The 17,654-nt window shown below is 46.4% G+C and overlaps 2 protein-coding genes across 4 annotated transcripts in view; both read left to right on the forward strand.

Annotated features, from left to right (window-relative positions):
- TMEM229B (transmembrane protein 229B) overlaps positions 1-8,013 on the forward strand; it is a 35,534-nt gene extending 27,521 nt beyond the window's left edge. For 2 of the 3 annotated variants that reach the window (XM_075754199.1, XM_010310862.2), the window contains exon 2: positions 4,263-8,013. In XM_075754199.1, the coding sequence (XP_075610314.1) occupies positions 4,290-4,793 (504 nt within the window). In that variant the 5' untranslated portion in view covers positions 4,263-4,289 and the 3' untranslated portion in view covers positions 4,794-8,013. Of the gene's footprint in view, positions 1-1,161; positions 3,173-4,262 lie in introns of those variants that run through there. The other variant, XM_075754198.1, reaches the window with a different exon arrangement.
- Positions 1-17,654, forward strand: part of RAD51B (RAD51 paralog B) — a 469,034-nt gene that overhangs the window by 16,476 nt on the left and 434,904 nt on the right. The window lies entirely within an intron of this gene.

Here is a 17,654-nt window from a genome sequence, read left to right on the forward strand (position 1 = left end):
CACTTGCCTCTTGCCTGCACGAGCTGCGTCACCTGCAAAACCGAATGTGAGTATGAAAGTGTTCCTCTTGCAGAAGGGTCTCGCACATGAAGCGGGGCAGTCTGGGATTTATGTCCTTTCTCCTTACTTGGCCTGGTGCATCAGGTTTATCTGTATCTTACCTCAAACTAGGGGATGATGAATATCGATTTCAGAGTCGATATTCTAAAATACAAAAGTACAATCTTGGTGTTGTTACAATATTATTTTCTTGCAGCCCTAAGCCAGAGTCCTGCCCTGATCCTCTGAACCAGATTTCTGTAAAGACATGGCCCTTCATACTCTTCCCCCCGTTACGCCCATGCTTGCTCACTGCAGGTGGAGGGGCTCTTGCCCCCTGCGTTGTCGGCAGCGTTATCCGCACAGGCAGGGCAGTCAGGGAAAGGACTGCGTGTTCCTCTGAGGCCCATATGTGGTTTCCATAGACTCGCCTTTTTTCTTCTATGAGCAAGGCTGGAAAAGAAGGTCCTATTGGAGAAGGAGGGAGAATTCCTGTGCTGGCTTAGCTCAGCCTTCCTAATAACATTGTATTAGAGGAACTATTTCTGCTTTAGCTGCTTGAAATATAACTTGCTGATGATGGAAAGCATCTTCACAGCTTAGAATTTAGAAGCTCCCTGTTTTCCGCAAAACAACACAGTGTGACGAGCCTGAGTGCAAGCACGGCCGTCTGTGTGCAGCCTCCAGGACTTATTTGCTCTCTGCCGAGACAATTGCATAGGTGGCAGCTGCGTTTCTGGTTTTCAGGAAGCTGCTGCCCGTCCCGCTGTAGCTACCTCAGTGATGAATGTAATTTGTTTTCCTCAGGAGACTGAATAGCTATCACACATTCAGAGCTTTTCGGTCTGTATGACTGTCACTCCATTAAAAGTTTTGCATCACCAAGTTCAATTATCTACTTTGGGCTTTTCACAAATCTGCATCTTTTACTGAATCCAGCCTTGGCCTTCTGTTTGGATGTTTCTCCCACTAATGTCCTGCAACTACTTTTCAGCTTGATCCTTTTATCATGAATTGCTGCCTGATAAAACAACACTTTTCTCCTTCATTTCACTCTTGAGACCTTGCACTGTATTGCCTACCAGGCACCAGCCAATTCGGTACGGCTGGGAAATAAGATGCTTGGGAACAGCTGCAATTTTAATTGTTTTGTAAATGCTCAAGTGACTTGTAACCATTACGTTGTGCAGTCCCCAACGTGTGCAATGGTGTGCAGCTTGTAGTCTCCCTAGGTATCCCGCATTCCCTTCTATGTCTTACTGTGTACTTTTTATTTTGAATTAAGTATTTTACAGGAGGAGCTGTGATTTATGGATTTGCTTAGTGCCTAGCACAGTAAAACCAGTTGATGTTTGGGCTACCACAGTTTGGCATCTGTCCTGTCTTGGGATGATCTTAATCAGCAGGCAGGCTGTGAGGACTCCTTCAAGCGTATCATAAGAAGGAAGTTCCCATCAAGGCTGGGCTGACTGGGCATGTGACACTAGAACGCAAATACTGAGACAGTGTCAGAGCATTGGTGCTTGTCTCCTTGCAGCTGTGGTGAAAGGCTCAGGATTCAGAAGTAGTCAACAGTGGTCTTTGCAATGGGTTTACTTGTATTGTAGATGTTGTCCCAGACCTGGTCTAGCTTCGGTTATTAGACTTCAAGTGTAGTGGCTAGGTATTTTGCAAAGTGTAAAAAAGACACAGAGAATAAATAGATAAGTGTGTGGTGTAGAACCAGTAAGAGAAATCTTCATTGCACAGAGGAAGTACTGTGGGGTAGAACAGGACGTGGCTTGTTGGATATATTTGTGTGAGTCTTTTGCTTTGGTGGGCAGGTGTAAGGCAACGGAAATAATTGGCGAGGGGATCCTTGGAATAAAAAGAGAGGGACTGAGAAGGAAGGATCTTCTGTGCATTTGATCCAACTTGTGAAAAGATTTTCAAAATTACAAGGAAAACCTTACAGATGATACTGCATGCTGTGGATGCTCCCGGCTAACAGTTCAAATATATTTCATGTGAAGCTGGAGAGGGAAGTGCAAGGACTAAGGACCATGAGTGGAAAAAGCTTAGAAAGGCTTATTGAAAAGAGGAAAACCGTACAATCCCTTGACAGCTTAGTAAAAACTTTACAATAATTTTCTTCCCTAGAGAATGATGTTCTGTATTTCCTCAGTGCCTTACCTAGCAATAGGTATGACTTCTAAGTCTTCTGCATCTTTTGATGTCTGTCTTCTCAGATATTAAAAACTTCTCCCTTTCTGCCGCAGCCATATATCCCTATTCTGACAAAGACACCTACAGTCCATTTCCTTCTTACTGCTTTCCCTTACTCCTGTACCTCTAACTATTGATTTGTTCTTGAAATTATGTGAGAATAGAGGAATGATATAAGGATTTGAACTGCTAAGCTTATCAACTGTGCTGGCAAACTAAGTAACATTATGTTGACAAACTTTCATTCTCCTCAGAGAGAAAGTTTGTGGTGCCCTTTAAACACCAGCTTCTTGTGGACCCTGTGGAGATACACCCCATGCATATTTCTCATGTGCTGCCTCCACTGCTGTCCTGCAGGGTCTCTCGGGACTGAACTGTTAGGACACAAGGGAATTCCTAGCGACTCCTTAGTCTTTTTACCACAAGCGCACGATGTGCTGTTGACCTGGATCCGTAGCATCTGATGATAGTTCAGTGTCCCATGTAAAATGGCTTATGCCATTAGGAAGTGGGTCTTTGTTCAAGCACCCACATCACACAAACTGCCAAGACTTGTCTGGGTGTCCATTTAAGAGAGGAATGAACGGGTCACGGATACAGCTCTGTCCTTTCCGCTTTCAATATTCCCCTGTGAATTCTGCCTGTCTTCTTTATGTTCAATATTATAGTTCCTTTTTCCTTATAAACGTTTCTCTTCTCTCACCTCTTATTAGAATTTCAGTCATACTGCATGTTAATACTTTGTTCAGAGAGGCAACGCATTTGCAGGGCAAGGCAGGAACACTCTTTTTCCAGATGGCATTGGAATGACCACACGTAATGTTAGCATGGTCCTTTCCTAGCACCTTGTGCCACAGAGCAGACAAGTGCAGAGCAAAGAAGTTAAATGGCGCCTGATGAAGAGTCAAGAGAAACTCAACTTGAAAGAGTAAGTTTCTAAGAACGAAAGAAGTCAAATTCACCCTGTGGTGTAAATCTGTAAGGCTTCAGTAAAATTATGCTTAAAATTAGCTTGGGCCAGTGACTGTAGCGTGGCAGAGCAGTGCTTAGGACCTTGTAAATCTCTCAAAAAAGTGTAAAAATTAATAGTGCTGAAACAGTTCGGTGATAAGCAAATTGTGCCCTTTCAAAACCTCTTCATCAAGTTTCTTCCCGAAGGGACAATTAGAGTTTGTTCTCATTTCCTATTTATCATGACTAATCACCTCTCTCTATGTTCAGCTGTTCCTTTTTATTCTTGTCCTTTGTGTTTGGCTGTCCTGAAGCCAAATCTGAATGGATTTCAATGGCTCTCTTGTGCTTTTTGACTTAGTATCGGGCAGTCTGACACCATCAGAAAATTATTTTCCAAATCCTAGCCATTCAATGCATGAGTTCTCTAACAGAAGGAATAACAGTTCAGCTGAATAACAGGTGCAAGGTATGGTGTCTGAAAGTGTAAAACCTCTGAAACTTTCTCCTCCAGTTTCTGTAGCTCCCATCAAAGCTCAGTTTTTCACTACAGTAAACATTTTGTGTATAGAGACTGTAATGACAGCTGGAGAGGCCCAGCTCTTCAATGCTGTGTTCATCCGATCTATTCCATATTAGAATCAGAAAAGCAGGGGACAGTGCTGTCTCTTAAAAAGAGCAAAAAGGTGATGTGCGCTCCTTGTGAGATGATTGTATTTTTCTACTGACTTGCAACCAGTAAGGTCTTTGGCAGCCTCACCCCTGGCAAAGCCCTTGTACCTGTCAGCTCCCAACTTGTCATCAGTGCAATACCAGCTGCGTCCCGCTTCTCAGGCAGGGCGGCATACGTTGTCCAAGCCCATTCTGAGACTCAGAGCCCGGTAAGGTGCCACCGTTCCCTAGGACTTAAAATTTGCTGCGGTAAAAAATGAGATGATTTAAAATTCACTTCTTTCTCAGTTTTGTCCTTTGTGGATGTTAGGAGTTGGTGTGTGTTGCCATCTGGGACGTAAGGACTTGTGACATCCTTGCTGACTCCTCTCTCTCCCTCTCTCTCTCCATTTCAGAGTGCCTGCTGGGGTGTGTGCAGAAGAATGGCTGCGGCAGAACCTCTGACCGCTTTCTCCCGATGGTACCTCTATGCCATTCATGGCTACTTCTGTGAGGTGATGTTCACAGCTGCCTGGGATTTTGTGGTCAACTTTAATTGGAAGTTTCCAGGTGTTACCAGTGTGTGGGCACTCTTCATCTATGGCACCTCCATCCTCATTGTGGAGAAGATGTATCTATATCTCAAAGACAAGTGTAACATTTTAGTGCGCTGCTTCATTTACACACTTTGGACATACCTCTGGGAGTTCACCACCGGCCTCATCCTACGCCAGTTCAATGCCTGCCCATGGGACTATTCCCAGTTTGATTTTGACTTCATGGGCCTGATCACCCTGGAGTATGCTATCCCATGGTTTTGTGCTTCTTTCATTATGGAGCAACTGGTGATCAGAAACACCCTGCGCTTACGATTTGATGAGACTGCTGAGCCGGGGGCCCCCACTGTCCCCATTGCCTTGGCCAACGGCCACGTGAAGACTGATTGAGCAGTGACTCAGAACCACACTTAGTAATCTGAGAGAGCCCAGACCTCTACCACAGACTGTCAGCTCTGGCTCCGAGGTACTGCTCCTTGCTGTATGATAAGATTCATAAACCCCATTTTTCTAATGGGGGTGTGCATGGGATATACCAGAAAAAAAAAAAAGGAACCAATAGATTTTCTATGGATTTTACTCTTTGGGCTCCAAGGACCAATATCAGTTACTTGTTAGTTAGGTCATTTCTGATTTTAACTTATTACAGGTGAAAGCAGTCCTTTTGCTTACACTTTTATGTGGAGAAAGAAGAAAAAGAAATGCTACGGTGGAAATGCGTACAAAAAGAGAAAAGCTAATTAGCGGATGGGCATGGACACGCCAGCTAAGTTAGTGATTGGCTTACTCCATTAGGCAATATTCAGGTGCTTGCTTGCAACCAATACCTCCCGTGGGACCTGAGATGCTGCAGGAACAAGGAAAATCCAGCTGCTGTTGAGAAGAACCTAGGACTGGCAGTCTGCTGGGGAGGTAGATGGTGTTTCCCTCGCGAGGTCCCATTGGCCTCTCCCCAGGTTCTTTGCACCACGAAATAATTTGGTGCTGGACATCTTGCTGAATTTATACAGATCTCATACTCTTTGAAATCTCAGTCCTGATACTCACTAGAAATTTTTTTTTTTTGTTAATAAAGGCCTTTTTTGCCAAGTGAATTTTACCATAATCTGTGCAATCTGAATCTTGGCAAAAGGCTCAAGAAATAGCATAAGTCTTCCCATCTCCTCTGTCCCCCCAAAGCAGACCTTGCCTGAGGGTCTGTTGCAGATTCCAGCTCCCATCTCAGCTGTGCAAACCTTGTCGAGACCATACAGGCCACAAGAGTTTTCTGCCTTCCTTCCCAGGGATCCTCTGTTTCTGGTGATGTTGATGACTTAGTCTGGCTGCAGCCCATTGTATTTGAAAGTCAAAACCTTCATGTGGTTAACGTGGTATCCAGGATTTGGTCCTCTGGCACTGACTCTCACCTTCCTTCAGCACTGGCAGGTCTCGGCTCAGTTCTGCCCAGTGTTCTCCTCAGTGTGTCAAGAGGATTTGCTTTTTCTTCCCAAATTCTGCTTTAAATAACCACAGCCATATTGTGAAAACAATAGTTGGAGGCAGCAAGAGATATGCCGTGCTGCCTGATACGTTATTTAAATAAAAACAAAAAAAATCCATCTCTGAAGGGCACTTCTTCATGCTCTGCCTGAGTGAGACTTCAAGTTAAGAGTGCAAGAGCAGCAGCAGAGCTGTGGAGCAGGAGGGAGTGCTGTGGCTCCATTGCAGAACTACCTGCAGCAGGGACAATCTGAAATTTAACCTACTGGGGACATTCAAGGAATAGAGGGAAAGTTGTAGTGCCGGGAAAGTGCACTACAACTTGTAGTTGATAGTGGCAGCCACAGGTTCATAATTCATTCTGGCAAGTCTCGGCTTTCGAAGTTAGCAACAAACATAGAGCTTCCATCTGTCAGATGTATCTCACTCCAAACTGGTTTATGGGGGAGGTTTGCTGTAGTTGCCCTGCAGGGCCAGGTTAATTTTAGGTGTTCTTCCACCATAGTCAACAGAGCTGCGCCAGGGATCAATTTGGCTTGAAATGCAAACATGTTGGTGTGGTTGTGGGATTCCGCTCTTGCATTGAGAATAGCCGAGCTACTTCTGTGTGGGTTCCCTGTTTCTGGTAGGGAGTGCTCAGCTGTGAACCTGCTCCTTGCCCTGGGACGTCCATTCCTGAGGAGAAAAGCACTCTGGCCCTGTGTTGGTTCTGCTGTTATGAAGGCAGTGTTAACCTTTGTGTATCACACACAGTGCAATTATTTTATTCCTCCCCCCCCCCCCCCCCCCCCCCCTTTCTCACACGGCATCCGTTGCTGGCAATGGACACATGAAAATGCTGGCGGCAAGGAGTTAATAAAATCTGCCGCGGGGTATGCAATGTCTCCTGAAGCACCCAGAATACTTAGGGGGGTATTTAGAGTTCCCTTTTTATAGCTCATTAAATTAAAAGAGAACAAACACTAAACAGATTTTTTTTCCCTGCTGTGATGCCAGTATTATGAAATCAGAGGAACAGTATGTAGTTTATCAGCCTTGATCGTCTTGGGCATGTAGACCCAGGGAAAATAGTCACCTGACACTATATACAGGGGGGAAAAAAGAGATGAGATTTGTACGTGGGATAGTGTAGATGAGCTCTACTGGACCAGAACAAGAATTGCAAGGTGTGGTTGAGAGTTGGGATCTCCCTATTTTGGTTCCGATTCTGTCAGGGTTGCTAAACACAGTGTCTAAAGCTGGGTTGTCCTCTCACAGTATAGCTGAAGTGTGGTGGTGTGCTGCCTCCTACACCACCCCTGCATCATCTGAAACCCTCAGCTTCATGGAAACATCCTTAGGATCCCTGCTTTCTCCTTAGGTGTTACAAAACTCTTTAAAAAGGTTAAAAGGAGTTAGCAACATGGTTTGGTGACTCCCAGCTGCACCTGGGCCTGGTGGAGGAGGAGTGGCTGTCCACAGAACTAATTTGGTGCACAGCAACAGTCATATGTCTTGACTTTAGAAGGTGCCTGCTAAATGACACTGGTTTTGCTCAGTGATGTAATATTTAGATGATCAAACTACAGAGGGGTTTCCCAGCAGCATCTAGTATCTTATTCCATTATCCTTATTGCCTGTGCCATTGTAACAGCTATTGTAGTCTGCTTTCCACTGGTGTCCGACATGTACCACCCAGCTACTGTGTCCTCGTAGAGCGGTAATTTCCACCCAGAAGTGCACTTTACTTGCAGCTTGCACACCAGAAACAAAAAGGGACCCGGCAAATTCTTAAATCAATTAAAATAATTCTACATAACACTATGTACTAATGCAGCAGGATTAGCCAGACTTCTCCTATCTGAGCAACGTGGCTATAGTCAGACCTTTGTCTTTTCTGCAAAACTTCCCTTTTTAATACATGTGATGCTTCTTATAACATCCTACAGAAGTGCCCAGAGCACGTTACTGGGGTCTCAGTGGCAGCTCAGCAAGAGCTTGGGAGCTGGACTGAAGTTGTAGAGACATTTACATTAAGAAGGAAAAAAAAAAAAACGCACAAGGCCTAACATTTGTTTGTATGTGTATCTTCCTCAGTAGATTAAAGTTGCCTGTTTTGAGTTCACCAGCAATAAAAAAATCTTGTGATTTATCTACCTTGTCCTAACTGCAGCAGGAGAGAGTGGCCCATCGCTGCTTTTCTTTTCTGGGGGGGGGTGGGTGGGATATGGACTCCAATTACGCCAAGGTTCCAGTTTGGCCTCCCTTTCCTTGCTGGTCTCTTGTACGATCCACCCTAATGATCTCAAAGTACATGATAAAATCCAGAGTCTGGTGTCTTGTGCACAAGAGGCAGTTCAAGCATTACTGCGATGTCTGTTCATACTCTGAAGATCTTGCCAGAGGGAAATAGTTGATTTACAGCAGGACCAGACTGCCTTTTGGTCTTTGGTGTTATAATTGAGAGAAATGTGTACACATGTACCAAGTACTATTGCGCCTTTGGTCTGAGTGCATTTCGTAATTAAAGCAGAATAATCCAATCAAGGTTTTGCTTGCCTAGTCCTGTGACTATAAAAGGTAAAAAAAAAATAAAAAAAAAAGACTGCAGGGCTTTAAGTGCTTTGAGAACTAGGAAGCGGGTGACTGAAGTCCTCTTGGGTTCAATAGCATTGCTCTGTTGCTGACTGGTTTTCTGAAACCTGCATGGAAAAAAAGGGGATTTCTTTGTTCACCAGAACTTCTGCCCTTTCTATACTATGAATAAAACATGAGCCGCCACCAAGATGTGAACTGAAACCAAATGTTTTTCTATTTTAGTTTATCCTGGGCCCTGAATACATGCAATATGCCCTGTTTTCAAGGAAGAGGCTTGCAGACCTGAGTGCTTCAATTCTGCCTGCCTTCCACCTGAGAAGGAAACCATTTGCTTCTCTTCTCCCACATCAGCAGCTGCCAAATCCTCCTGCGATCCATCCCACTGTAGAAGAAAATCTCTATTCTGCTGCAGCCCCTGTAAACCAGAAGCTGTTCCCACCGCGCATCCCCTCGCCCAGCTGGTTTGGCACCTAATGTCCCGGTAGGGTCACAGAGCTGGTGAGACCTCAGGAGTGTTGTCCTTGGTCGGCAAATGGCCTCCACTTGCACCTGTCTTCCCTTACTCCCCTCAGAGTGTCCTGAGCCAGCCCCTGGGAAAGAGACGTGCCCTTCCTTCCACCTGGGAAGGAAGAGCGGAGCAAGCTCCGCTGCTGCCCCAGGGCCTCAGCGCCACTCAAGGTTTTACGCTAACAGAGGTCAGTCCCCACTTGGGCAGGGGAACTTTGATTTTAGAGCTGTAAGGCTCTTTACGAGCAAGTTATCCACATGCCTGATAGTGAATTTGTACCACGTGGCATGGCTTATTTCGTCTAGGATGGCAAGGGTTTGCTCCATCAGGGGTATGGCCACTTGGTTCACTGTGGACAAGAGGGAAGTTATAGAAGCAAGTGGTGCCCCCAGTAGCTGCCCAGCTTTTGGCCCCTGGGCAGCTAGCACAGATGGCAAAGGAAAAAGTCCTCGGGAGGGGCTGGGGATGTACTGCTTAGTTTGTGTCCAAAGGCACCACTGCTTCAAATACAAAGCTGCACTTTCCCTCTTGAGATCTTTCCTACCTGCAGAAATGCAAAAGTTGTCTGCTTGCCCCAAAGTATATGATTGCCTGCACTTGCTCTGCAGTAGAAAGGATATTCAGAATCTCTAGTCATCTTTTTCTCTAGGTGATTCCCGACTTACGTCTTTGTGGAAAAACACCTCACCTAGAGATATACAAGCTAGTGCTCATTAAGCCAGTATAGGTACTAAAAGCCATACAGCGCTGTGGTCCATCCGGCTAAGTTAATCATGCTGAGAAGCAGAATGCCTTGGCCCACAGAGCGTGCTGCCATGTGGCTATACCACTTCAGCACCTGAATTAGTACAAACGCCTACTCAGGAATGCATTTTGCCTTACAAAATCTACTCTTAATTCCATGGGTTCCAGTGGAAACATTTGTCACCCTGAAGAGGGAGAAAGACCGAGATCCTATATTAGCTTCATCACTGCTTATGATCTTACTAGAGAGCATCTTGTCTAAAGTTTCAGCTACTTAAGTGAGACCCTCGAGACCAAATGTGGAAGGTGACTTGTCACAGCCTTGGAGCAGGTCGCTAGCCTCACGCAACTGCAGATGGCCTTGCACGTGGTGTGCTGTGCAGCTCCAGTGCACAGCCAGGACGAGCTTCCACCGTACGAGGAGTGTGATGAGTAGAGGCGGTGATACGAGCGCTGTCGGTAACGGTGGCAGAGCAAGGACTGGTGGTGACATCTGCATTCCCAAATCTTCAAGAGCTGGACAGGTTGGAAGCAGCTCTTACGTGTTCTCTGTGTTTGGGGCTTCTCACGGGTCTAAAGCAAACTGGCAAGTTTTTAATTCTGAGAGAAGTACACCATTTCCTTGACTCCTTAGTCTGGGGTCTGGGCTGCTCACTCCTTTTGTAGCCACTGGATTTTCTGATGTGGATGGACTTCGTTAGCGTCTCAGAAAATAGCAGTTTTTAAATGGTAATCCCAAATGCTTGACGTCAGTTGGTATTTATGCTTTAGTCAATTTAGGAGCTAAAGACCCTTAAGTATCTGGTGATGCTGTTTGTTTATACTGTTGTGTGGCATGCTGTCCTGCTTTGATGCTATAATGAAGAAGAAAGAGAAGGATATACAAGCAATTTGCTCTTTAATAAAAATAAGTAAACATACACAGTTGAGACAATATTTATTAAATATGTGAGTTGAGATATGCATAGTACTTGTAGATCTCTGGCCTTTCAAAGATGGGACACTTTCCAACGCAGAATTTCTCTCTCCTTTGTGGTTATCTATATTGCTACTTCAGTATCATTTTTTACCTAGTATTTTGGGGATGAGAGTAACAGTATTTGCCTTTCTTTTTTTTGTTTTCACTAAAGGATCTCTAAGTGCTTTTCACAAACTACTTAAACAATTCTCAGTTCAGGCCTTGAAATAGGTCAGGATTAACCCCAAATAGGGGTTCCATCAGGAGCTGATGGAAATGTCCTGACAGCTGCCAGAATGTCATTTCAGACCTGGGAAAGGGAGTTTAACATTCTACCTGTTCACTAAGTTTCCATATTTGAGGAGTTAATGAAGTTCCAAGTTGGAGAACTGGGAAAGAGCTACCTGGTTTCCACCATCTGAAGCTGTCCTAGAAATGGTTTTGTACACCATCACATCTCTCCGTCTGCCCAAGTCCAAGCCAGCACATGAAGGGACTGTCAGAGCAGATAGGCAGCACAGCTCCATCTTGTACAAAATAGAACTGATTTCCCTCTGTTCACTACATAATCCCATCTCCATCAGTAGAGTACTTTTAGGCAAATATTGCTAGGGGCAACAAGCCATGTTAGAGGCTAAACTGAGGTGACCATCTGCTCTATCGGCTCGTGTTGTTGCAGTTACTGCAGAGCTTATCTATGTTGCTGCTTCTGTTGTCAGACCAGTTGTCTGATGCCACAGCTCTTCCTGTTGCTTCTGTTTCTCCATCAGCATCTTTAGCACCCTGTCCCTTTCCATACCTTACCTCCACTGCCAGTCCATGCTGCAGCCACAGGTACCCTAAGCCTCCTGTCTGAACCTCACCTTTGGCAATTTAACACAAATGGGCTGATTGTCAGTGAGCTGTAGCTTCCATGAAAGCCTACAACAGCTGCAGTTGTCAGTGCTTTGGAAGCTCAGGGCAGAAAACATTTTACGGGCTTGCCTTCAGGCACAATTACAGCGGCAAGTCTGCAATTCTTGTTCAGTGCCTTTGCTGTGACATCCACACAATGGTACATAATAGGCTTTCAGGGCTAAATTCTGCAAAAAGCTTCTCTGGTCAATCGCTTTGAGTTTCAATGTATATGTCGAATAATACGTAATTTCAACTGATCCTTCATATAAATGCATATACACATAGTGAGTGTGTGTATTTAGATGCATAAACATAGCTGATGGCCTCCACGCTGCACCGCTGATTGCATCGTAACTTCTACTGGCAAAGAAGAGCCGTTGCCTGCTTAGCTGCCAACAGCAGTCTGGGGTCAGTCACGGCTACTTTCTTGAGCATATGAGATCCTGAGAAGATCCAAAATGAAGCTCCGCATACACATGAAGCAGGTCAAGAGCTGAGCTGACAGCTCTCGACCTTGCAAGCTGTGTGTCTGCGTGCTTTGGTACGTGGGAAGGCCTCAGTTTGATCTGGCAGGAGGTTAAAGCCTCTCATTGATGAGTGTTCAGCTCAGAGAGGGGGGTTAAGCCCATATTTTTCAAAAGTGTTTTACATAAGGTTTTAAAATCAAATTAATGTCTAAGACAAACGTGCCATACTATCCAGCTCCATCTTTGAAAAAAAGGAGAGTTACTGCCTTGGGGACCTTCTGATGTCTTTGCTAAGGTTTGCCTTCCCCTCTGTCTGCACCCTCTTACTGCTACCAAGAGCGGTGTGTACCCAGCCTGAGTCAGACCCATCCACTCCTTTTCCTCAGCTCAGGCATCGACCGAAAGTACTCCCTCCCACCCAGGCTGCCATGCTGATCCTAGGCGTCCTTCTGTTCTGCTGCTGCTCCATCTGTTGGCCACTGGTGCCTATCTGCCATCTCTAATCTCAGTCACGTTGCAAATTGTCCAGGTCAGGACTTGTCTTTTTGTTGTACCATTGATGTGAACCTGTCCCCAGCAGGATCTGTAAGTGCTATGATACCACAGTAAGTGTTAAAAAAACAGTCTCTTGAAGTCTTCAAGGGTAAGAGGAAACATCCCAGCTCTGTTCCACTAATAAAACAGCTTGGCCAAAATGTCCACGAGGCACCTCTGTTGCCCCTTTCTGTCCGGCCTTGTCTCCCAGCATCACACAAGGAGGCAAATCCCCGCTGATGACCCCAGCATGCCAGCGGAGGGGAGCACGGCTGGTGGCACACTAGGAGCTTCCTCCCTGGGACTCCCCTGCAGATGACACGTGGGCATCCACATCAGCCGGATATTGGCATGCTCTGGCAAACAGATTTTTAATGTTATTGGAAAGTCATCTGGCTCTTCGGCAGAGGCTGATTTGAGTTAACATGTTAATTGTAATTAATTTTTGGTTGACAAATGTGCCAACAAAGAACAGCTGCCCTTTGATGTCGCAGTAAAGGCAGCATGGCCCCCAGCACCATGCTTATGGTGAGGCTTTGTGCTGCGTGACAGCTGAAAGAAGCACGGACATCTCCGAATGCCCAGCATAGGCTATGGTTGTCCTGGCCACTGGTCTCTGGGCAAGAGCCAGGCATGCACCCAGCATGACGCTGGTGGTGAAGGTGGTGTTGCTACTACACTGTGTTGCAGCAAGGCTGCCTGTGACCTTACGGCTGCCCGCGAAGCCAGCCAGAAGTTTGGCCTTGGCTGCTGCCATGCATGGTCTATAAAACCCTATTTCTCTGCTTTATCTTCCATCACCCAAGTCCTGTCCAAGTCCTCTCCTTCCTCTCCACCTCACCAGCTGCCTCCTGGGAAGGTCTCATTGCATGTTAGGGCTTTGGTGTTTGTCTCAACTTCCTGGGTTGGGTCTGGTGACTTAATCCTTCCCACTCGATAATTTTTCCTTTGCCTGGGCTCCACAGCTCTTTGTTGTCACCTTCTCACGCCTCTCTGTTGTCTCTCCTCCTCCTCGGGAATCCCTAATCAGCTCAGCTGTGTCCCCCATCTGGATGCCCCCATCCAGTTACACAGCTTTTACTGCCATCTCCTCTTCACGTCTCAGACCTCTGCCTCCCTCCTAGCTTGCCGCCATCTCTCCACACCTCCATTTTTCTCAGCTCCTCTGGCATCTCTTCCCGAATGAGTTACCAGCAACTCAAACCGCCCGTAGCCAGAGCAGACTTCTGCTCCCCTTTTGCTTCTCATGTTCCCCTCTCTTGTCCTGTCTCCCTGTCAGACACATAGCAACTGGGGGAGGCAGAGACATCTTCGACCTCCTCTTCTGTGCTTCCTTATTTCCCTGGTCTTTATGTCTTACCACCTCGTCCCCATCCCCTGAGGTCTCCCTGCTGGGCTGGTGCTGGTGTCCTGTATGCCTGTTTGCTGTTACTCATCCCGTACACAAGATGTTTTCTTCAGCTGACCTGCTAGAACATACCCTTCTCCCCATGCCAGTCTGTCTCGCCAACCCTACAAAACCCAGCAAATTAAATCATCTGTGTATCTATTTCACATATTTATGAGTGAGATACTAATCCCTGCATAGTGAGAGGGTCATATATACAAAAGGGGAAATGAGGACACCAGCGTTAAAGGGAGAAGTGGGGGAAGGGGAGACCGAGAACAAGGGCAGGGCAGATGTCAAGGAGGTGAGTTTACAGTGTGAAAAAACCCCACAGAAAACTGAAATAACAGCAGATCAGAGTATCACTGAGAAGCCACGTTGATGCTCTTTCCTTGCTAGTTCTGCATTTAAGCTCTCACTTTTTCCTGCTCCCTGCACCTACGTCTTCAGAGCAGAGACCAAGTCCTCCAGCTCACTCAAAAAATGTATAAAGAAATTAAAAGACCAGCAGACACCCCTTTTCTCTGTGCCTTCTGTGATAACCCTTTCACCTCAGTGGGAAAGCTGATCTGTCAGACTGATCCATTTGCGAAGGCAGCCCTCCCAGGCCTCCTCGCCGAATGCTCCGTCTGATCTCCTGCCCCTGTGCGAGCCAGAAAGCTCTTTCCGGCTTCCCCAGCGCAGCTCACGCACTGAGCAGGTCCCAGCGGGCGAAAGATTTGCATGTGATGCCATTACAGTGACCTCCCGAAACTTGGCTCCATTTCCCATCTGTTGTGTGCTATTACTTTCCCAGAACACAAAAGCAGGTGAAATGTCTGTTGGATGCCACAGAAACCTCTCAGGCTGCAGCCGTGGTAAAATAACCCTCCTTAAAGCAATACAGAGAGATCCTTTTGTGTGCAAGAGCGCCTTTCAGATTGGGTTGGGGTTTTTTATTGCCCTTTAAAGGATTCCGCAACGAGTGAGCTGGCGATTCGACAGTTGCATCCCACTCATATTTTAACACAATGCAGACAGCAGATGCTTCAAGAAGATTATATTTCTTCATGTACATTGGGTCTCCAGGGAGATTACACATTCAGGGTCAAGGGCTTTAGGGGGCTGGCTCTGCGGCCCCGCAGGAGGATTTTTTTGTTTCAAATACAGCAAAAAATATCTGTAAAGCACAGGGCGTTCTGCCAAGCCTTCTATATGGAGTCAGCAGGAAGTGCTGCTCCCAAGAGAGATTTTACCTACAGCTCTGTCAGGGATAGCTTTTATAATAATAATGGCAGTTGATCAAATAGCCCCCCCATGCTGCAACACCTTGCAGCTTGAGTATCGGGTCTGAGCCTGAACAGAGGAGCAGTGCTCACTCATTGGACTGCAAAAAGGTTGTTCATGTGGGGGAAAACCTTCTGCTTCTGTAAAGGCAGGCAGCAATGGGCACTTTGTAACAGTGTAGTGGTTTTGAAATGCAGATATCTTGGCCAAGGCAATCATCAGCTGGCCAGCACAGAAGATTTTGCAAGGGAGAGAATTATGTCCAAAGATGCAATGAAAGCCCTCACGGGGTCCCCACTGTACAGACTGACAAGCCAGAGATTATCTAAGTTTTAAAGAGGTTTTACAAAGCAGTTGCCTCCTCGTCCCCCAATCCTGTACAACTGTTAATTTATCTGCTTTGGGCATTGAACGATTAAGACTGAGCGAGCCCCACTAGGATGGGATTTTCCGATTCCACAAGACTTAGGAATCCAAACCTTGACACCAGCCTCTCCAAAATCCAGTCCTGAGAATATCAGTAACTATCAGTAAAATTCAAGAACAGCTACAGGCACTCCAGGGTGCCAGCACGCAGCCGCAGTGCCACGGTACTCAGAAGCCAGCGGAGCCCCTTCCAGCACCAGCCTGGCCCAGGGCGGGCGGGTGGTGTTCTCTCAGGCTCCTGCCGGTGGTGAAGCTGGACTATCCCAGCCGCTTGCAAGGCAAAAGCAGATACCAGCACGGACATGGGCCTTCCCGATCAGTTCCTGAAAAAAAGGAAAAGGTAGCGTCCTTGGTCCCGATTAATTTCTCTGTTGTTCCGTGTCTCATGCAGTCACTCATAGCTTGCAGGCTCAGCATAAAAGGCTACTAAATCACGAAGAGAATGTTTTATGCTTGCTGGATGCTGAAATAAGTAACAGCACTGGATGAGAACCAAGGGGAACATGGACCGCAGTTATTACTAAATCCTACCTCAGACAAAGCTGCTTCTAATTTCCATGAGTGTTTTCCTAAGGAAGGAGCAAACATTAACCAAGGAAACTAGGATTTACCTCAGGTGCTGAAATCTGCATAAGAGAAAGGAGCTGGTTTTAGCAGGTGCCTTCCAAAGCCTGCAGAGCCGTATGGGGCCTCAGTCTGGCTTTGTGCTGCAGCTGGCCTTCAAACATGAACTGCCCCACCATGTTCCCCCCACCCTCACGCCTTGAGTTGAATGGTGCCAGAAATGGTAAATGTCAGGAAGCGTTTGTGCGGTGGAATGTAGAAACTGTGGTTAGATAAAGCAGTGATCACAAGAGCGGCTGCGTGTATACTAAAAAGCCCTTAAATGGATGTCACAAATAGCCCCGATTTCTCTCTTTACCCTACAAACAGCTGCCATGTGCTGCAGTTCCCTTATAGGAGAGTAAATTTAGCAATGAAAAAAGGATGGTTCGGGATGCCTGTCAGGATGTGCCTTCCTGGCACCTAGCCCAACCCATTGCTAGGGATCAGCAGCACTGCAGCAGCCAGCCTTGAGGGACTGGGGGACCAGGACACCCCTGTGACATCTCCTAGGGGAACGAGGAGTCTGTGGTAATTCTCTGTGCTCCCCCAGTCAGCAAACCAGACAGAACCACCACGTTTGGCCATGATGTTTGGATCTAGGTCTAACCTTTTGCAGGCTTGGGGGTAAATGAGTTTCTGAGGGGGTATGCTGGGAGCACTGTTATTCAGAAGCAACGTGATAATAAATTTCATTTTACTCAAGTCATCAGTCCTCCTGCCTTGGTGTATATGAGCAATGTCTTGCTCTTCTTGGACTCCCTCAACAGCCACAGTTTTGTGGCTGAAGTGGTGGCAGCAATTTCCTTTTTTCTCCACGTTTTGAACAGGCAGAAGGAGGAACAGAGGCACCGGTAAGCAGGGCAAGTTAGCAGTGGGGAGGAGAGATGGGGGGAATTCATGCCCATCCCAACCTATATTTTCCATTTCTTTGAAAAAATGTAGTTTTGATGTTATGTATTGACTTCGGTTGTTGACAGGCTGGATGAAAAGAGCCAATGTGTTTCTCTAGGCATTTTTGGCAGATATGTAGGAAAGCTATCCAGTTAAGATCAGCAGCTAACCCACAACAAAGCTTAATCTCCAGCCAAAAGCTTAATCCAACAGAAACCAAACATCTGCCCTCCTCGGGCACTATGGGATGGAGACAGAGGTCTTGGCTTCTGGGGTAGCTCCAGAATTGTTCTTCTGACTCCTCCCTGACGGCAAAGCAGGGCACGTGCTCTGTGGTTTAGGTAAGAGACTGTGGTGTGGGGCGGCAGATGCCAGGCTCTCAGAGTTACAGCTACAAAACCTCAGACTGAACCATGCGTAGATCTAGTAGAAATAACAGTATCCCTCCTTTGCCCTGTAAAACCTTCTGCTATTTCTGGCCTTTCTCTCCCAGCGTCTCTTTCATACACAG

This window comes from Balearica regulorum, chromosome 5 (genome assembly GCF_011004875.1).
Source record: "Balearica regulorum gibbericeps isolate bBalReg1 chromosome 5, bBalReg1.pri, whole genome shotgun sequence".
Classification (NCBI taxonomy): domain Eukaryota; kingdom Metazoa; phylum Chordata; class Aves; order Gruiformes; family Gruidae; genus Balearica; species Balearica regulorum.